General features: G+C 43.4%; 1 protein-coding gene across 4 annotated transcripts in view; it reads left to right on the top strand.

Annotated features, from left to right (window-relative positions):
• ASTN2 (astrotactin 2) overlaps positions 1 to 20,520 on the top strand; it is a 980,365-nt gene that overhangs the window by 312,830 nt on the left and 647,015 nt on the right. For all 4 annotated transcript variants that reach the window (XM_009457169.4, XM_009457172.4, XM_009457170.4 and 1 more), the window contains one exon: positions 6,341 to 6,448. In XM_009457169.4, coding sequence (XP_009455444.2) covers positions 6,341 to 6,448 — 108 coding nt within the window. The remainder of the gene's footprint in view (positions 1 to 6,340; positions 6,449 to 20,520) is intronic.

The following is a 20,520-nucleotide window of genomic DNA, read 5'->3' on the forward strand; positions in this document are numbered from 1 at the left end:
CACCTCTGTCCAGTTCCAAGACATTTCTACCACCCCTAAAAGAAACTCAGTAGTTATTAACAGTTACCCCTCATTCCCATTTTCCTCTGTCCAGCCCTAGCCACCACTAGTCTACTTCCATCTCTATGGATTTAGCTATCCTGGATATTTCATATAAATAGAATATGAATATACTATGTTACCTTTAATGTCTGGCTTCTTTCACTTAGCAAAATATTTGCAACATTCATCCACATTGTAGCATGTATCAGTATTCCTTTTTATGGCTGAATAATATTCTATGTCTATATACCACATTTTGTTCATCCATTCATCAGGTGATTGACATTTGGGTCGTTTGTACCCTTCGACTTGTAAATAGTGCTGCTATGAACATTCATGTACAGATACTTGTTTGAATGCCCTATCTTCAGTTTTGGGGCTGGAGGTATATACCTAGGAGTGGAAATCCTGCATCATGTGGTAATTCTGTGTTTAACTTCTTAAGGAACCACCAAAGTGGTTTTCACAATGGCTGCACCATTTTGCATATCCAGCAGCAATGTATGAGGGTTCCAACGTCTCCACAACCTCACCAACATCTGCTATTTTCCATTATTTTGATTATCACCCACCTAGTGGGTATGATGTGATATCTATGGTTTCGGTTTGCATTTTCTATTGACTAATGACAGTAAGCATGTTTTTATGAGAACAGAGCATTTTTGAATCAGACATACATCAGATTCAAATTTGGGCTCTGCCATTTGTGTAATTTTGATTAAGCAACAGTGAGATTCTGAATATTTATTTGTCCACCAATAAAATGGGATTAACTCCTACATCTGGGACCCCTTGTGAGGTGTAGTAGGGATATTGCATGTAAGGTACCTGGGGCAGTACTTATCACACAGTGGCATGTGTTTAGCTCACCTTCTTAATGGCTCCACCTCAGGCTCTGTGGTACCAGAAGAACCAAGGGCCCAAGCAGCAAGGATAGAAAGGCTGCTGGTTCCAGCAGATAGATTACCTCTTCTTTTTTCTTGCCAGTCTCTAACCATTCTCACTTTCTCTCAGCCCCTAAATAGAAGTACGGGAGCAGCCCTGTGTAACTAATGGCTGCATTTTATTGCACTAAATCACCAATTTTATATTAAAATGCTAACAGAGGGGGCCCTTTTCTAGCCATCTGAATCACCTCCAAGTCAGACTGTAATTGGCCTGTGGCCCCTTCAGATTATATGGATACTCAGAGGCTGTATGCCTTGGATGGCTGCCTCCTCCCCAGGATGTCACAGCAGGCAGGAGAGTCAGGCGGCACCTCAAACCAGCAGCACTTCCTCCCTTTCATTCTGTTAAACACAGACAAGCATCAAGTAATTGAGGAATGTGCCCTGACTCTCACTTCTTGGTCTTTGTGCAGAATGTTTACATGCAACATACTCTTTTCCCAATAATAACCATTGAGCTGAGTTCTTGTACCCCTTTTAAAGATGAGATCAGAGAGATCAAATGCCCTGTCCAAGGCCATATGCTAATAAGTGAATCAAAGAGCTAGAACTCATGTCTGACTCCAATAACTTAATTTCTTTCTACTGAAGTCCATTACTTCCTTTGGCTCATGGATAAACAAATATAGAAACTAACTAGACTCCAAGTGCCTTGAGAGTAGGGACCATAGATACTGTTGTTTAACAGAATCCCAGCTGTGCCATTTTTTCATCCAGGTCAAAAATCCAAATTGTTTTTTAAGATTGAACATTTTAGTGGAGGTCGTGGCTTATTCATCTTCATCTTGTACTCAGATCCTTGCCCTTAATTATGCTCAGTAATATTTGTTGTACAAATATGTCTAGAACTGTGTTCTCCAATATGGTGAGCAGCTGAAATGTGGCTTGTCTGTATTGTGATGTGCTGTAAGCACAAAATGCATACTGGGTTTTGAAGACTTATGAAAAATATATAAAATACTTTGGTAATAACTTTATGTTAATTTCATGTTAACATTATAATATTTTAATATACTGAGTGAAATGCAACATATTCTGGAAATTCATTTGAACTTTTATGTCTACCCTTTTAATGGGGCTACTGAAACATTTAAAATGGCATATGTGGTTTGCATTATATTTCTATTGAATCTGGTTTATAGACATTGTTTCTGAGCCTCAGTTTTCACTCTGAACACACGGTACTTTAGTACTTACAAGAGGGGAATAAAGGTCAGAAGAGTTTGGAAATGGAGGCTTGACCAGAAGGGAAAGCCTTTATGGAAACCCTTATGGTAGTTATAGGAGTGTGGTCGCTGTGCCTGGACATGTGGAAAGATGGGAGAGTCACAAAGATCTTGCTAAGCCTGATTAGAGTTCCTAGAAGAAAACAGGTCCAGGTGTTGGAGTCAATTAAGAGAACTGCTAATCCTTAGTGGTCAACATATCAAGCATTTGCCAGCCCTCTACATCCATATGCATGCATGTGTGTGTGCACACATAGGCACAGACACGCACACTTTCCCTGGTTGTATTAGGTACGAAGCAAGCTTTGCAGGTAGACAGACCAAATTTCAATCCCATTTCTCCCACTTACTACCTCATATCACCTCTCTGAGACAGTTATTCATCTATGAAACCAAAACTCATGATACAGTCCTTATAGGGATGGCTGTGGATATTAAACAAAGTATTCGTTCATATTTTATTATAAACCAGCATTGTAAAAAAGGAATAGATTTACCCGCCACTGTCTGAATTTGAATCGTGGTTCTGCTACTTACAAGCTGTGACCCTGGACAAAATATTTAATTTCCACGTGCCTTCATTTTCTCACCAACTGAAATGGGAATAAATGTAGTAACCTATCTCCTAGGGTTCTTGTAAATATGAAATGAGTCAACCCATGTAAAGGCTTTAGAATAGTGCCTGGAAGAGATACTGCGCTATGCAAGTGTTAGCTTTTCTTACATTAGAATTTCCTGGTGACTTTTCTGTCACTCTGTCTATCTTGCTCCAGTAGGGAAAGAATAAAGTCTGATTCCTGTAAGCCAGATTTGTTCACCATGGTAGGGGCATAACAGGTCATGTGTTTAGGATGGGAGGGAAGATAAAGTGGAGATTGGAAGGAAGGAAGGGAGTGAGAATTTTGCTGAAATGTTTCAGAGTGTGGCTATGGCATCCAAGGGGCTGTGGGAAGAGGCTTGGGTGGCCTCCTAACAGGGATAGACCCTCCTTTTTGCTCTGTGGCTCCAGACATAGCAGAGAGTATGGCAGATGTTTTCTGAACATAAGAGAATGACTTTATCAGATGCCTTCATTTTTCCTTTGGCCAAGAATTATGTATAGACGAACAAAAGTCTTCCTCCTTCCTTTTTTTTTTTTTTTTTTTTTTTTGGAGACGGAGTCTCGCTGTGTCACCCAGGCTGAAGTGTAGTGGCTTGATCTCGGCTCACTGCAACCTCCACCTCCTGGGTTCAAGCAATTCTCCTGCCTCAGCCTCCAAGTAGCTGGGATTACACGTACATGCTGCCACACCCGGCTAATTTTTTGTATTTTAGTAGAGACGGTGTTTCACCGTGTTGCCCAGGCTGGTCTCGAACTCCTGAGCTCAGGCAATCTGCCCGCCTTGGCCTCCCAAAGTGCTGGGATTACAGGTGTGAGCCATCATGCCCAGCCCTTCTCCCTTCTTTTCTTTGTTCTTTCTTCTTCTTCTTTTTTTTTTTAACAGTAAAATATTTTAATGGCAATTTTAAAAGCCCTTCTGGCTTCTGGGGACCTCTGCTCTCCAGTCACTTCCAAAATCTCCATGAGGTCCCTGCCAATTCCATTTCAAAGCTAAGCCTTTAAATGGAGAACTGCATCTGGCAGAATCTGAAATCTGAAGTCTCCTGATGTCTCCAGGCCCTGCTTTTAGTTGCTGGGGATTGGGGAAGTGTGCACTAAGGCTCCGGGACAGACCTTGCCTGATGACACATTTTGGGACAAAGATCAAATGTCGTCCTTTGTACTTTGCCACTCATTAGAACATACCGTCTTAAGGAAGGATGGGTGTGGGGAGGCAGATATTAATCTTTCAATTTTACAGAGGCTTAAACTGAGAGGCAGCATCATAAGTGGCTAGAAATTTGAGCTTGGGCATTAGTTCCACCTGGTTTCGAAGTCCACCTTCACTCATTATTAGCAAATCATTTTTCTTTTCTGAGCATCACTTGCCTCATCTGTAAAGTAGGCACAATGATGCCTCTCTCCTAAGGGTAGTATGAATTCGGAATGAGATGTTGTATACAAAGCTCTGAATGCTGTACTTAGCATCTTGACACTCGAAGGATGATCTGCTCTTTCAGGGTTCGCTCGTGAGTGGTTTTAAGGAAAGCAATGCGTATATTACAGAGAGACCGAATTTGGAGTTGGACAGACTAGCCTCGAAGCTTAACTCTCCTAGTCATCTGCTGTGTGACTATGCAAGTAACTTTGCATGTCTAAGCATGTCTTTGCATCTTTGCTTTATTATCTAGTTTGTTAATTACACCACTCTTATGAGTATATCATGATGAGGATTGTCAGCAATAATGTCTACAAATCTTCTAGGTACATAGCAGATTGTGCAACAATGTTGCTAGAAAGAATGAATGTGTAATAACCATATTGCAGAAAAAGTGTCTGCAAGTAGAATTTCTGTATACTGAATGCCATTTCAAACACCCTACCTGAGGAAATTACATAATAAATCCTTTCGTGCATTGAATAACATTTCCCTTTAATGTATGTTTTTCTTTTCCTCAGTTGAAATTTTTGAATAGGTAATAGGTTTGCATGGTGCTTGATTGAAAAGATGCAAAGAGTTTACAGAGAAAAGTAGCCTCCCTCTCTTCCCATCTTTCAGGCACTTAATTCACCAACCAGGACAACCATTTTTACCAGATTCTTAAGTCTCCTCCCAGAAAGTCTATTGCTGTAGATGTCTGAAGCCCCATCAATGAAACAATTTTAAATACCAAAGTCCTTATTCTCCCGTGCCCATCTACTCACCCCCAACATCCTCAGAGGCTCTCTCTCCTGGTTATTTCTTCTCTAGAGTAAATAATTTACCAATCCTTTAAGCAATTAAAAAAGCAGAAAGCACAAAGATAACAATAAAACATACCCATATTTCTCTCTTTGGAATTAATGGCTATTAGTATTGTGGCATAATTGCTTTTAGCCTTCTTTTTTATCCTTTCTACAATCAGCTGTTCACAGCATATGAATGCATTACCCTTTTCCCTCCACACTCCTCTGAGTTTGTCTCTGAAGCACCCTTTGCACTCATCTCCTCCTCCCATCCTCGCTGCACAGGCCCTCATGCAAGCCCTGACCTCCATTCACCTAGGTGGTCACTGAGCCTCCTAGCTGCTTACCCTGCCTGGCACCCATCCTGCAGCCTAGGTACCACTGGAGTGTTCTTCCTTGTATACACCATGGTTGGCCAATTCATACTCTTGCTCCAGAACCTTCCATGAAACCAAAGTAAAGCTCCCTATCCTCCGTTTGGCACCCAAGGCCTCCCCCTGTGTGTCTTCCCAGTCATTTCTCCACTTAATGTTGCCCCTGACTGCCCACATGGCCCATTCCTGAGGGTGCTCAAGCTGGCACCTCTGCTGGAAGTCCTTTTTCTATCAGTGCAGGCCCATCCATCCTTCAAGACCTGACTTAAATCTTCGCTCCTGCATAAAACCTTCTCAGGCCCTCCTTGTTGAAATGAATTGCACTCCCCCATATTCCTAGCACCTCATTGAGGGGTAAAAAGAAGCCATGAATTAGGTTTAAGGCTCCTTAGGATTCCATTTGTCCTGCTGACTAGCTTATGATCTCCTGCCTGGCAAAGACTGAGTCCTATTTATCTTTGTATCTCCAGCGTCTTGCTCTGAACTTGGCATATAGTAAGCACTTTATTGAAATGTGGTTAAAATTAAGTTGTCTAGAGTGTTTTCTAGAGTGTTTGCTTATCACCAAAAGCAACAATAGCTATCAGTTGTTTAGGATGTACTGCGGACCAGGTATTTTATATATTACATCTCCTTTAATCTTCAAGGCGATCTCAGGAGGTGAATAGTTTTATCCCTATTTTAGAGAGACAGAACCCAGGGCTCAGAAAGGTGTGTTTTCTCTTCAAGGTCACACAGCTCAGAAGCTGCTGAGTCATGCTTGGACCCAAGATCTGCTTCACTGCAGAGCATGAACTCCTTCCATTTATCACACTGACTCCTGGGTTGCTTGGGATTTACAGAGAAAAGTCTGGGGATGGGATTGCTGATCTCTGGGATGGTTGAGGAATCTCACAAACTTCTGGAGGCCTGGGAGACTAACTGATAGACTGTGCTTACTCACAGGAGGAATCAGCTTTGGGAGAGCCAAGGGGACGTCGGGCTCAGAGGCAGACGATGAAACGCAGCTGACATTTTACACGGAGCAGTACCGCAGTCGCCGCCGCAGCAAAGGTAATAGTGTCCTTGGAAGGTTCCAGAACCAGAGTTTGTAGAAGGAAATCCTGGAAATCAGATTTTGTGTTCACTAGCAAATCCTAAATCTTCTCTAACCTGGTCCCCATCTGGTTAAAACTGAGCTTAGTATCTGCTGCCCTGGCTATATGGATGACCTTCAGTATAATGCTTTTCCTGGCTTATTCTTTATTTGCTTTCTGTCCTACCTTATTCTTCAAAAAATACTGTGAATTGTTTTTGGTTTATGCAGATTTTTAAAACTTCAAAAGAGGAAATGAAATAACTAATCATATTAATATGAAAATAAGAATAAGGAAAATTATTCAAACCCAGGTTGGGTTGATGCAGAATAATCCCTGCCATACTGTTTTGTAGTTCTTAGAAGAGGCTGGCAATTTAAGTAAGAAATTCCTGGCAGCCAAAGTGTGAAGGGAAACATACTCAGAAATAAAATGTACAGGGTTAATGGGAAAGAATCAAGCATTTGTTCAGGAAATTTTACTTACCAGACCAGAGGTAAAGTCCTCAACTTGGTATGTATAAATAAGATACCGTGTGCCTTTCTAGGCAGTTTCTTCAACAGATAAAATTCAGTATTGGATAATTATTTCTCACAATGGCACTCAATGTAGGGGGATGGCCAAATGCTGAAGCAGGACTCCACAAAGGTCTAAAACCTGTGGCCAAGATCCATTGTTCCCTGATGATTCAACGTGCTCTGAAGGGAAAACATAGCATATTTCAGGCAATTGCCTGTGAATGTAATTCTTCATCTTGGATTGTCCATAAGGATGGGAAAGCAGCCAGTTTGAGATTGGATTCTTGGAAGAGACTCTCCTAGGGTACAAACATGGATTCCATGCCAGTGATAAAGGGCAGATCCATCCATGGGCTTTACCCACCCACTGAAAAGAAGGTCCTGTGACAAACAAGTCCAGGTCATGTGGCAGGGAAACTGGTCCTTCTCTCCTACCTCCACAAAGAGGTGGGCTGAGAAGTAGCTGGGGTAGGGAGAAGGAGGAGGAGGAACTTTTCTCACAAACCATGCTGCATGCATTCTATCCATGCACAGTGGACACTGCAAAAGCACAGATCCCCATAACTTCTGTGTGCTCCTTTGGCTCTTAGGCAAGTTATTTGCCTTCTGTAAGCCTCAGTTTTTCATCTACAAGCTGTACCTTGTAACTGCCTCATGGGGTTGTGGATGAATTTTGGTTAAGCTATGTAAAAAATTTATGGTGTCTGGTGTAAGCTAAAAGCAAAATAAGTCAGACATTATTAATGTCAGTTCAGTTCTCACTGTTGTTTTTCCTATCTCCTCACCTCTGGCATCTTTCCCTGAAAAGCCCCATGTGGGAGGAGTGTTTCCATTGACACATTACATGGGAAGGGTTTGCAGCCTCTGTAGCCATTGGAAAAATGGGATCTGCCTCTCCCTCCTTCCTGCTCCTCAGCTTTCTCCACTTGATCTTAGCCAGAAAACTGAGAAGCAATCCTCAGCTTCCAGGAATCTGCATTGGAGATTTAGAAGTTGACGATTGATGATTCTTGACTGGTCTTCTCCCTCACACAATCCAGCAGTCAGAATTAGGGCTGGGGAAGTCAATGGGTCCCCTCAGCAGGCCTGGGCTATTTATAGATAATTGGAAAAACATTCATCACTGAGCATGTCCCCCATAAATTGGAGTTCAACTTAGAAAAGCAAAAGCAAGCTACAGGCCTCGAGATGAATGGTTTAACCCAGCAACTCCTTTCTTTCTCTCTCCTTCCATCCCTTCATTCTTTCCTCCCTCTCTCCCTCCCTTCTTCCCTCTTTCCTTTCCTTTCCTCTCCTCTCCTCCCTCCCTTCCTTCCTCCCTTCCTCCCTTTCTCCCACCCTCCCTCCCTCCCTTAGTCCCTCCCTCCCTCCCTCTCTCCCTCCCTCCCTCTCTCCCTCCTTTCTTTCTTCCTTTGATACATACCACAAATATTTGTTCTGCACCAACTACATGCCTGCCACTCTTCTAGGCAGTGGGGACACAAACCAAACAACAATTTAAAATTCCTGCTCTTGTGGGGTTTGTATTATATCAAAATACAAATCTATTAGATGGTGATAAATGCTAAAAGAAAAGGAGACAACAAGGAAGGGGACTGAGAGAATATGGAAGGAATTGAATGCTTAGATTCAGTGAGCATAAATTACCCTACGCTTTTTGCAGGATCACAGGGAGAGCTTTCTTAATACTGTGTTTGATGTTGTTAGGTTGTTGTTGTTGCTGCCGCAGCTGCTATAATTTTTTGTTGTTGAATACAGAGAATGAATTTGGTTCTGCAACATCTTTGTTCTAGGCAAATGAACTTAGAACCCAATGTCTCAGTCTGCAAGTACCACAATTCTTCATGAAAGGGCTGTGATCTGTTTTTTTCTGTTTCATATAGTTTGGGCAGGAGTTAGGGTGCCTTCAGCATTCACTGACTTAATGGGAAAAAGGCACAGGACAGAGGTGAGCCAAGGGAGGTCCAGGAGCCCTTGGTTATATAAGAGCAACAGAGCATAGTACTAAAAGCATGGATTCTGGTGGTGGGTTACGTGGGTTCAAATCCCAGCCCCCCCACTTACTGGCAATGTCATATTAATCATGGAACTTAACGTCTCTGTGCATCAATTCCCTAAGTTGTAAAATGAGGATATTAAGATGAAAGCATAGAGAGTTGTTCTAAAGATTAAAATTACTTGAAACCTGCAAGGCATTTAGGTGGAGATAGGGAGGGAGAGAAATTGTGGCAGAGTGAAGTTGCTGAGAAGGACCATTGGATTTACGATGGGGACAGGAAGGGAGTCTCAGATCTGCTACCAACTCACTGTGTGACCTTAGTAAAGTCTCTTTTGTTATCCAGATCTCTGTTTTTCAGTCTGAAACATGGGAGAGTGGACGGGTGGATCTTCTCTGAGATCTCTTCTTACTTGTGTGTGAATGGGACATGGGGCATATTTCTGAGAATCTCCTGTTATTGGGATATACCTGGCTTCCAGCTTCAGCTTCCTTTGCACCCTGTTTACCTCCCCCATGTCCAGTGCCACTCCCCTTTCCTGTTTCTCTCCTTTAGGGTCTAACTGTGACACTAGAATGGTTCTGTTGTCCCCTTTGGCTGGGCTGATGGGTTCTTTCTTCCCTACACCCCCAGGCCTGCCTGGACCTGTAACATCCCAGTCCTCTCCTATTCCTCTGCCATCACCATTTCAGCTCCTCTTTAGCAAAGGCAATGACTCAGCAGTTCCCTGCAGTCTGCCCAGGGGTGTGTGAGCCAGCCCAGCTGTGACACAGGAGAGATGATGAAGTTCAAGGAGGTAGGGGAAGAAAGAGATAAAAGTACCAGGAAAGGCAGTTCCCTGTGCTAGTTGAGAATGGTCATCCAATAGCATTTGGGACTCCATATGAATTCACTGTAACCATTTCAGGTCTATCTGAAAAATAGGAGCTGAGCTGTGTTTTCCAAATCTCGAGGCATGTGGGCTTTGATAAAGACATTCAACTTTACCATCTTTGAAGTACTCAGAAGGAAGTTGAGTCTTTGGGGCTATCTGTGTGTGACAGGAACAGTGATTTTCAGTCCTGGCTTTGCCACCACGTTTCTGTGTGACCTTGGCCAAGTCCCTGCTGGTCTCTGAGTCTCACTTTTTCAATCTCTAAGTAGAGATTTAAGAGGAGTGCTCAGAAGCAACTAGATCAGCACTGGTTAAGGGCCCTGCACTGCAGTTCAGACTGTTTCAGATGTTAGAAGATTTTGGAAGACAAAGTTATTGAACTGAGCGTTTCAGATTATTCCAGCTTTGGGAGAAGAAAGACACGATAAACAGCAGCTAAATATGGGAGGGCTTCCTGAAAGAGTTGAGGCTGGGAAGTTGCCTGAGTCTCAGACATGGCTCTGCCTCTTTTCATCCATGGGACGTGAACCAGTATTCTCAAATTCCCATCTTTAAAATGCAGTCACTACATCTCCTTCACAGGGTCATTGTGAAGATTAAAATAATGAGTATCTCATTTATAACTTCAACTTCTGCCAACAAGTTCTCCCCTTCTCCACTGCTGCCATCCTAATCCCTGCCACCTGCATCCTTTGCTTTAAAACTGCTAAAAGTCCTCTCTTGCTAAGTCTCCCTTGCTGTCTTCCAGTCCATTCTCAATCATGTAGCCAGAGTGATCATCTTTACAAATGTAAATAGGGATCATGTTGTTTCTCCTCTTAGAAGCTTTCCATGCTTTCCTTTTGTTTTTAGGATGAAATGGAAACTCCCTACACACCTGCAATCCTGAGTGATCTTGCCCTGACTCTCTCCCCAGGGCTCTGTCCGCTCCTTCCTTCCCCACCCCACCTCTCCCCCGGGGCCTCTTCCCCAGCATTCCTGCATCTGTCCTGCCACAGCCTTCACAACATTTCTCTCCTGGAATGCTCTTCCCTGCCCTTTGACTCATTCACCTGCCCCCCTATCACGTGAGACCTCCACTTAAATGGCATATTTTCTGCAAAGCTGTCCATACCTGAGTTAATTTCCCTGTCTCATTCTATACCAGATGCTGTGCTGTACTCCCCTTTGTAGACTTGGTCACCACTATAATTTTACATTTACTGATATGCTCCCTGAGTACTATTTGTGTCCTCCACTGAACTGGAAACTTCACGAGCATAGACACATTGTCATTTGTGTCCAGTTTTGTCCTCAACATCAAGCACGGGGGATGGGCTCATAGTAGGCACTGGGTGAATATTTTGAATGAATGAATGAATGATGAGTGAATGGATGAAAGAAACACCTGCACAGTGTTTGGCTTATAGGTGTTCAGGATGGAGGCTGATTTTCTGTCTGCCACCTCTTGTTTTATCTCGCTTTATGCCTGCCTGCTGGGAAAGGGCCTGCTCTCCTCTTCCCTTCTTTATCCTGCTCCTGGTAAGCAGAGCTGGGGCCTTACCTCTCCCTATTTTTCTACTTCAAGGCCACCAGGAAGGCCATGCCCAGCAGTGGCAAGAGGGCCTTGGTGGTGAAAAGCACACTCTGCCTGGGTTCTTTGAGTGTGACTGTCCTGTGTGCCATCTGGGAACGATGTAACCAGGCCAGAAGGCTGCATGGCAGAAAAGGTTACACTGAGGGCTAGTGGTGGGAGTGGGGCATGGAGGAGAAGGAGAGAGGAAATCTCTAACAAGTGTTTGTACATAGATCTCTCTCTTAGCATATCCCATGAGAGAAATAGGACTGGCATTAGATTCAGCCAGACCTGGCTGTGAGTCCTGACCTCACCTTGTCATCCCTTCCATGTGGCCCTGGGTGGATTTTAACCTGTGGGTGCTTCCCTTTGCATAAAATGGAGCTGTTGACACCTGCCTCACAGAGTAAGCACCCAGTGGAAGGCAATGGGTCTTACCCAAAGATGCCCAAGAAATATTTGTTCTGTCTTCTAATATTTTCTTTCCCTTCAAAACATTCTGAGCTCCAAACTAAATCAGCTCAAATCCCATTTTCAGCAATAGGATCCATTATGAAAGAGATTTGACATATAGTTTGGAAGTACTTTGTCTTTCCTAAGATTTAGGCTCTTTGTAAGGAGAATGGGACTATTTTGGAGGGGTGTCTGGTATTTCCAGGTAGAACTTCTTCCCAAAGCACAGAACTGTAGCCATCAATATGGAGAGTGGAAGGAAGGAGAAAAAGGCAAAGGGATGGAGAAAAAGAGGTGGAGAGACCAAGATATGCGTGTCTGGTGGGATTTCCTAAATAAGGGGCCAGCAACATTTTTCTGTAAGTGGCCAACTAATAAACATTTTCAGCTTTGCAGGCCTTCCAGTCCCTGTTGGACCTACTCAACTTTGTTGTTAGACTGTGTGAAACCTGCCATAGGCAACACATAGATGAATGGACATAAATATTTTCTAATAAACATTATTTTTAAAAACAGGTGCTAGTTCAGATTTCACCCATTAATCTTAGCTGACTCCTGCCTTAAACCATTGATATGTTACCCTCACCTGTATGTCTGGTCCAGGAAGCATGTGTACAAATTCACCATGCTCTGTGAAAATAAGTCTAACCCCATATCATATATGATCATTCTGTCTAAGTCTATTTGTTGTCCATCAATCAATGAATGGATAAAGAAACTGTCGTATATATACATGATGGAATACTACTTGACCATAAAAAGGAATGAATTAACGGCATTTGCCACAACCTGGATGAGATTGGAGACTATTATTTTAAGTGAAGTATCTCAGGAATGGAAAACCAAACATCATATGTTCTCACTGATATGTGGGAGCTAAACTATGGTGACGCAAAGACATAAGAAGAATACAATGGACTTTGGGGACTTGGGGGGAAGGGTGGGAGGGGGGCGAGGGAAAAAAGACTACAAATAGGGTACAGTGTATACTGCTCAGGTGATGGGTGAACCAAAATCTCAGAAATCACCACTAAAGAACTTACTCATGTAATCAAATACCACCTGTACCCCAATAACCTATGAAAAAAAATAATAAAGAACGGGAAAAAAAACACAAACAAAACATAAATAAAAGAGTCTATTTGTCATGCAAGGCATTCTATGTTTGATCAAGTAAATAACCCTCCAGTATATCATTGTTTTAAGTGTGCCAATTCTGATGGCATTTTACAGAATTAAGTAATAAACTAGCTAATGTAGTAGGTTACTAGTGGGAAGAATTTAACATATATTCATCGGAGATAGTACTCCATAGAGCAAAGAATGTTGGACTCAGAGTCAGGAGATGACTGCTCAAGTCCACACCTCACCATTAACTAGCTTAGTGACCTTGGCAAGCCTGTGCTCCCTTGGGACCTCAACTTTCTTATTGTCATAAAAGGATATTTACATCATATGTCATCAAGACTGAGCCCCGTTGTAGTTTAGCCTGTATGTGTGGAATAAGCAACCCTAATAACCATGCTGCTGGGCATTGAGAAAATGGAGCCTCAGCACCGAACCTCACAGTGGTTACAGTCTCCAGAGGCAAGGAGTGTGCAAACTCACACAGGGAAGCGTTGCTAATCAGGATAAGCTTCTGTACAGCTGAAAGTCCAGATGAGAAGTGCAGGTGGTTTGCCCAGCCCTGGGCACAATGCTGAGCAGGAGACAGAGCTGTTATAGCTGCTGGATCATTTCAGCAGTGCAGGCACCCAGCATGAACCTCCCAGCCCAGCTCTGTGCTATATGGGTTTGGGTGCATCTGTCTCCCTCTCTGGACCTCGCTTTTCTCATCTGCAGGTTGCTCAGCCAGTTATAGAAATCCAGGTTTTCTGATCCCCAATCTCAGGTACTTTCCTCTAAGCTTTGCTGCTTAGTTCTCCAGCAGAGAGAACCAGAGCATGAATGCTACTGGTTGTCTTATTTCTTTGTTTTTGTTGCTTGTTTTAATTTGGCAATTCCTAAGCTGGGATTTTCTGTAAATAAGAACCACTGAATCCATAAGCAAAACTTCGTACTAAGGTATATGGATGTATGGCTTTTCTTTATGATTCTCCTCCCACCTCCAACACACACAGTTTAATCCTGTTTTCGAGGAAAAGGATAGGTGAGGAAAAGTTCAAGTCATATCTGCAGAGGAGGCCTTTGGGAACTGAAGCCTCCTGTTATGAAATATAAGCCATGAGTCCCAAAATGGATCAGAGACTCCAGGAAATGAAAATGGGATGAAGTGAAAGCTGAGCATCTGTGGAAGAGTACCTGCCAAGGTGTGAGGGCGGATGGTACGTGGTACACTGGGGAAGGGGGTGGAGGAGAGATGCCAGAACTGAGTAGAGCCCAAATTCATGTGCAGGAATGATGGAAAATGAGGCTGGAGAAAGAGGCAGCAACTGTGCCTTGACCACTGACCAAGGGCTTACCTCATCCTTTATCCATCACTTCTCATCAAGCAACAAGTTTCCGTTTCACTCTAAAGGTAATCCATTTAATCTTCCATTTTATGCACATAAAAACCAAGGCTCAGAGAAGGGAAACATTTTCCTCAAGGTTAAAAATGTCATCTCCTCAAATGACAAATCAAATGGGGCAAAATGTTAACAACAGGTGAAGCTAGGCCAAAGATAGATAGGCATTCTTTGTACTCTTCTTATCTTTGCAACTTTGTCAGGTTGAAATTATTTCCAGTAATATACCCAGAAAATAATGGGGCTTCTAGGTTGTACATAAGCACTGGAATCAGTAGACATGGGTTCAGATCTTTGCTCTGCCATTTCCTAGCATTGCAGAACCTAAGGCAAGACACATTTGTTCTCTGACCTCAGTTTCTCTTGGGTAAAGGAGGATAAGTGTAGTAGTTGTCCTTCTGTTCTCCTTTGGGCTTGTTATGAGGATTAAATGAGATAACATAAGCAGAGGAAATGCTTAGCCGAGTGCATCCACCATGCGATTGTTTCATTGCTAGCCAGTTACAGCACATCAGTGCCTGAGCCACACAGGCTCCAGGTCCTCTTTCTAATGTACCAGCTTGAAAATTAATCTGCCTTCTAGAAAAACAATAGTGACCAGGCGCAGTGGCTCACTCCTGTAATCTCGGTACTTTGGGAGGCCAAGGTGGGTGGATTACTTAAGCCTGGGAGTTCTGGACCAGCCTGGGCAACATGGCGAAACCCCATCTCTACAAAAAAATTAGCCAGATGTAGTGGCATGTGCCTTTAATTCCAGCTACTCGGGAGGCTGAGGCTGGAGGATTGCTTGAGCTCTGGAGGTCAAGGCTGCAGTGAGCCATGATTGCACCTCTGCACTAAAGACTGGGCATCAGAGTGAGACCCTGTCTCAAAAAAAAAAAAACAAAGAAAAAAATGAAAAAGGAAAAGAAAAAAACAATAAACATTTTTCTTGAAAATGTGAATTTTGTAGGCCTAGCCCCTTGGAGACATTGTGATGCAGCTTTTCACGTCACCGTCCTCTGCTTCTTGCCTAAATTTAGGTAGCCTTGCTCATGGGCAGATCTACTGGCTGCCCTTTGCCAACCTGCAGAGCACGCCCCCAGGACCTGCTACTCAGAACAGAGTAAACACTGAAGACAGATCAAGCAGTATTCTATCAGCCTCTAAGTCATTGTAGCCAGAGTAACATGGGAGAGAGGGCTAGGCTTTAAGGAGAGGAAATGGTGTCCAAGATATGGGGCAGATCAGCCTGCTACTCCCTACCCTGCAGGGATTCCCACTGAAGACATGACTAGAGGCTCAAGAAAAAGAGTTAGCTAGAGGACCCACAGGTGAATGCATCAGCGCCTTCATGGGGTGGGTTTATCTGGTTATTACAGGGCCTGGACATGGGTACAGGGAAAGCAGGGAGAAGTGAAGACAGGGTGGAAAGCCAGGGGAGAAAGCGCTGGGTGAGGGACAGGAGGAGGAAGAGCCAAGCAAGAGGATGTCATGAAATCACTGGAAGTCCTAAGACTTGGGTGTTTTGTTTTTGTTTGTTTGTTTTTGAGATGGAGTTTTGCTCTTGTTGCCCAAGCTGGAGTGCAATGGTACGATCTCAGCTCACTGCAACCTCCACCTCCTGGGTTCAAGCGATTCTCCTGTCTCAGCCTCCCAAGTAGCTGGGACTACAGGCACGCGCCACCATGTTCGGCTAATTTTTTGTATTTTTAGTAGAGATGGGGTTTCACCATGTTAGCCAGGATGGTCTCGATTTCATGACCTCGTGATCCGCCTGCCTCGGCTTCCCAAAGTGCTGGGATTACAGGCGTGAGCCACCGCACCCGGCCAAGACTTGAGTTTTAATCCTAGGTGTCTCTTGTTTGGTTAAGAGGCTTTGAGCAAGGCTTTGGGCCTCAGTTTCCTATCTGTAGACCAGCAAGGTAGAATTTGACCCTCTCTGAGTTCACAATAAAACCATTCTAGGGTCCATAATAGAAATGGGTTCAACAAGAAGGGAGATAGAGGAAAAGAACAGAAGAAACTGTATTAGTTTTATTGAATTATCTCTATGCTGTTCTGTCCTCTCTAAATGCATGATTTCATATTATTCTAAACATTACCAGGAGAAGGGATTATTTTTCTCTCCATTTTACAGATGAAGAAACTAAGAATTGAGAGGGTTCACTTTCCTGAGGCTGCCATGAGTTAAGGGAAGCTTGAATTTGTATTTAAGCTATTTGATTTCAAAATCTGGTCAGGCCATTATAAGGATGAATGAGATAAATCATGTAAAGTGCATACAACAGTGCCTGACACAAGGTATATACTCAAAAAGAGACAGGAAGAGGATACCCATGTCTGTGTCTGATACAGCAAACCTGATCATATCCCTGAGAACTTCCTGGTATCAGCTCTGTAACCCCTGAGATGTTGGGGAAAGGTAGCCTGGGAGGGGCTGGGACCAGAAATAGTCATGGTCAGAACCAGCTCAGGCACTGAAAAGTTAGTTCAGTATGGAGGACAAAAGGCAGCATCCGTAGGACCAGCCGTCCCAGGGCACCACCAACAAAGGGGGCCTGGTATTTGGTCAGGTAGGAAAACGTATGACAAGGATGACTTCCAGTGCTGTGCAGGGACCAGCCCATCCCAGTTTATCGAGAGCCTATTGTACTCATCTCTTCCCAACTCTGCTGTGAGTGATGCCACATTGGGAGCTTGTAATCAGCCATAGGAGAAAGATTCAAACTATGGAAACTGGAAAATACTTAAAATATTTTAAAAGAGCTGCTTGCTCTTGCTGGGAGAGCCCATTGTTAAACAATTACCAGCACACCACTGGGGAGAACTGTCAGTAAGAAGTAAGAACTTAGCCACAGGCTAGGATTCAAAGACCATTTTCTAGAAGTAGTCTAAGCAATCCAGAATCTTCCCCGAGGATGATGCACTAGATGATGAAGGGTTGTGGGGGGCGTGGAGGGCAGGCACAAAGCAAACTACAACATCCAAGGCCCAAGGAAGAGGATTCCTTTTCAGAAACAGAAGACAATAAGGTCAGCTGGAGAAGCTGAATATTTAGGGCCTGCATAGGAGGCTGGGCACTCTGGTGCTTCCTACTTGAGAGAATGGTGAGTTCTAGGACCTAGATCAGGGCAGGTGTCCTAGGCTGTGTGGGAAGAAGAGCTGTCAGGGCTGGGTAGTTCTTTAGCCTAAATAAATCTCAGAATCACTTTTTAGAATGCCAATTCCAAGAATCAACCCATTTCATAGGACTGTCTGGCCAAAAGTCTGGATATAAGTATGAAATCCTTTTCAGATTCTAATCATTTAATATTAGCCAGCATCGAGAACCACCACTCTCAACCTTCCTTGATATATCAGCCAACAGCACATTCCAATTCCCATCCTGGCTTTGGGCCCCTGTGGAGTGTATCCCCCTATTTCCCAAGCCTGGAACTTAGATAACCATTATAAGGGGAATAACTACTTATAGCAACTATGTATTGAGTGTCACTTTTGTATCAGGTCTATTGCACATTCATTAATCTTCCTAGCAATCAATTGTTGTCCTTGTGTCTATTTAAAAGAACAAAACTGAAACTAAGCAGAGTAGCTTCTTCAAGATAATGGAACCAATAAGTTGCGTAGCTGTGGCTTGAATTGGGTTTCGGTTGGCTCCAAAGACTGTTCATGGTCACAATCCCCCAGAACTGTCCCCTAAGAGAACTTTGTAGGTTTTTGCTCATTTTTGCTTACCGTAACTCTTGCTCAAATGTTCAGCTGTTTGTGGTTTGTGGGAGCGGACTCCTTCCTCCAGAAGGTTCTGGTAGTTTATACAGGCTTTCTGGAGAGATTGTAGTTTCTCTCATGGACAGAGAAACTGGGAGTTTGGATTCCCTTTACTTGCAAGCACAGTAAAATGCAGTAAAATACAGAAGCCTAGCTTTGATCTACATCTGCATTTGGCCATATTTAACGAGACATTAGAGAAGAGAAAATTATGTATTCAGAAATTGTTATGGGCTTAAAAAGCTCCTATCTGTCTCTATTCTCTCCCTTCCTTCAAACCTCAAAGAAAATAGACATTGGCTTTTTTTTTTGTTTTTTCTTAAAGATCCCTTCTGGACTACTTCTACCCAAACCCACAGAAACGTCAAGCAGTCTTGGCAAATGAGGGTTCCTTGAATGCAGAAAGAAAGCCAGCTAACTACAAAAACTCCCTCCTCCAGCCCATGATGGTCCCTGAAATATTGTTTAAATTGTTCTCTGTACTCCTCTTCCTGTGCGATGCCAGCCAGCTCAGCACCTGACAGCCCGCCATCGAAGGGAGGGAGATGGCTGTCAGGAATCAAATGGGAGACCAAAGGCGATAAAGCAAACATGTCGTTTTAGTTGCTTACACTAGCAAGAAGGAATAATCAGTCTCTCTTGCTTTCTTGTTTTTCAACTAGGCTCAGCAGGATTCCCCCACCCGCCTTTCCTTAGAATGAGAGACTGTGACTCTTTGCTTCCCGCCCCAAGCAAGAATACTCTGTCATCCCCTTTCTTCCCAACGCTGTGAGACGGCCAGTGTTCTCTTACCCCTGAAAAACTCTTTTCCAGATAAACAGACCATGCCACTGGTCATGGGCACCCTCTCTATGTCACCAGCTGTGTGAGATGCTTGCATGCATAACCTTATTTAATCCTGACTGTCAGTTTGGGAGATTTTGGGCAAGTAAATGTACATTCCCAGGCCTGGATTTCCTCCTCTCAAAATTGGAAATGATAATCCTATCTCACAGGGTTTTTGTGATGGTTAAATAGTGTCATGCGTTATTAAAATATAAGGTATGTGAAGGAAGACAGTGAGAAAAAGTCTGGGAAGGATAAATTTAGCCAGATTGAGAAACGCTTTGAATGCCAAGTTCATTCATTTTTTTATTTGCATAATCAGCTAATGTTTACTGAATATCTAATTCCACTGAGACTCTTTGCTGAAGACCAGGAAAATGGTGGGAAATAGACCAATAGGATGGATTTCCTTATGAAATTTCTAGTCATGCCAGAGGAAAAAGGGAAGGGAGAGTGTATTTCACAAATAGACACATGAATAAATATATTATTCCAAACTGTGAGGACTGCCTCTGATGAAAAGAAAAGAGGAACTAATGTAATCAGGAGACTCATGAACTATACCTTTGAGAAGCCAATACTATAGCTTATACCTGAAATATGGACGGGAGGTGGCCAAGCTCTAAAAAATGGCATGTCTGTGTGAGCAGGAAAGAGCCTGCACTTGAACCTCCATGAAATGACGAGTCTATGAAGGGTGTTTTTTGTTTGCTTTGTTTTGTTTTTTGAGAGAGTCTCACTCTGTCACCCAGGATAGAGTGCAGTGGCACAATCTCAGCTCACTGCAACCTCTGCCTCTCAGGTTCAAGTGATTCTCGTGCCTCAGCCTCCCGAGTAGCTGGAACCACAGGCATGTGCCACCATGCCCAGCTAATTTTTTGTGTTTTTAGTAGGAATGGGGTTTCACCATGTTGGCCAGGCTGGTCTTGAATTCCTGACCTCAGGTGATCTGCCTGCCTCGGCCAGGAAGGCATTTACTGTTGAAGGAAGGGATCTATTATTTCATTTCTGTTTTAGGAAGATCACACTTTCTACAGAAGAGAAAGAACTGGAAGAGAGTGAGACTGAAGGTAGGGAGACTAGATAGGAGGTTATTGGGGTAGAATGGGAACACTCTGGGTGAGCATGGGAAGGTTTAGATACAGGAACATGTTAAAAATACAGTTAGAGGAACCCAATCACTGACTGACTCCAAGAAGGTGAGCCACTGAAGATTGCTGAAAGTGAGCATTGGTTTCCAGCATAGAGACTGGGAGAATCACACAGCCAGGCAAGGAAGGAAGGGTAAGTGTTCAGGAGAGAAAGAGACTAGTTGGATTTTGGAGCTGCTGCCTTTGAGGTGCCTGTGAGCCATCCAGATGGGACATTTGCCAACCAGATCTGAGCTCAGGAGTGTTCTAGTTGAGGGGAGAGTGTGGATGTCAGCACTCTGTGGTCGTGTATTAGTTTCTATGAGTAACCAGTTGACAGAAACATAGCAGCTTCAAAGAACATGCATTTATTAACTCCCAGTTTTGTAGGTGAAAGTCCAGTCATGGCATAACTGGATTCTTTACTCAAGATCATGTAA

This window comes from Pan troglodytes, chromosome 11, assembly GCF_028858775.2.
Source record: "Pan troglodytes isolate AG18354 chromosome 11, NHGRI_mPanTro3-v2.0_pri, whole genome shotgun sequence".
Taxonomy (NCBI): domain Eukaryota; kingdom Metazoa; phylum Chordata; class Mammalia; order Primates; family Hominidae; genus Pan; species Pan troglodytes.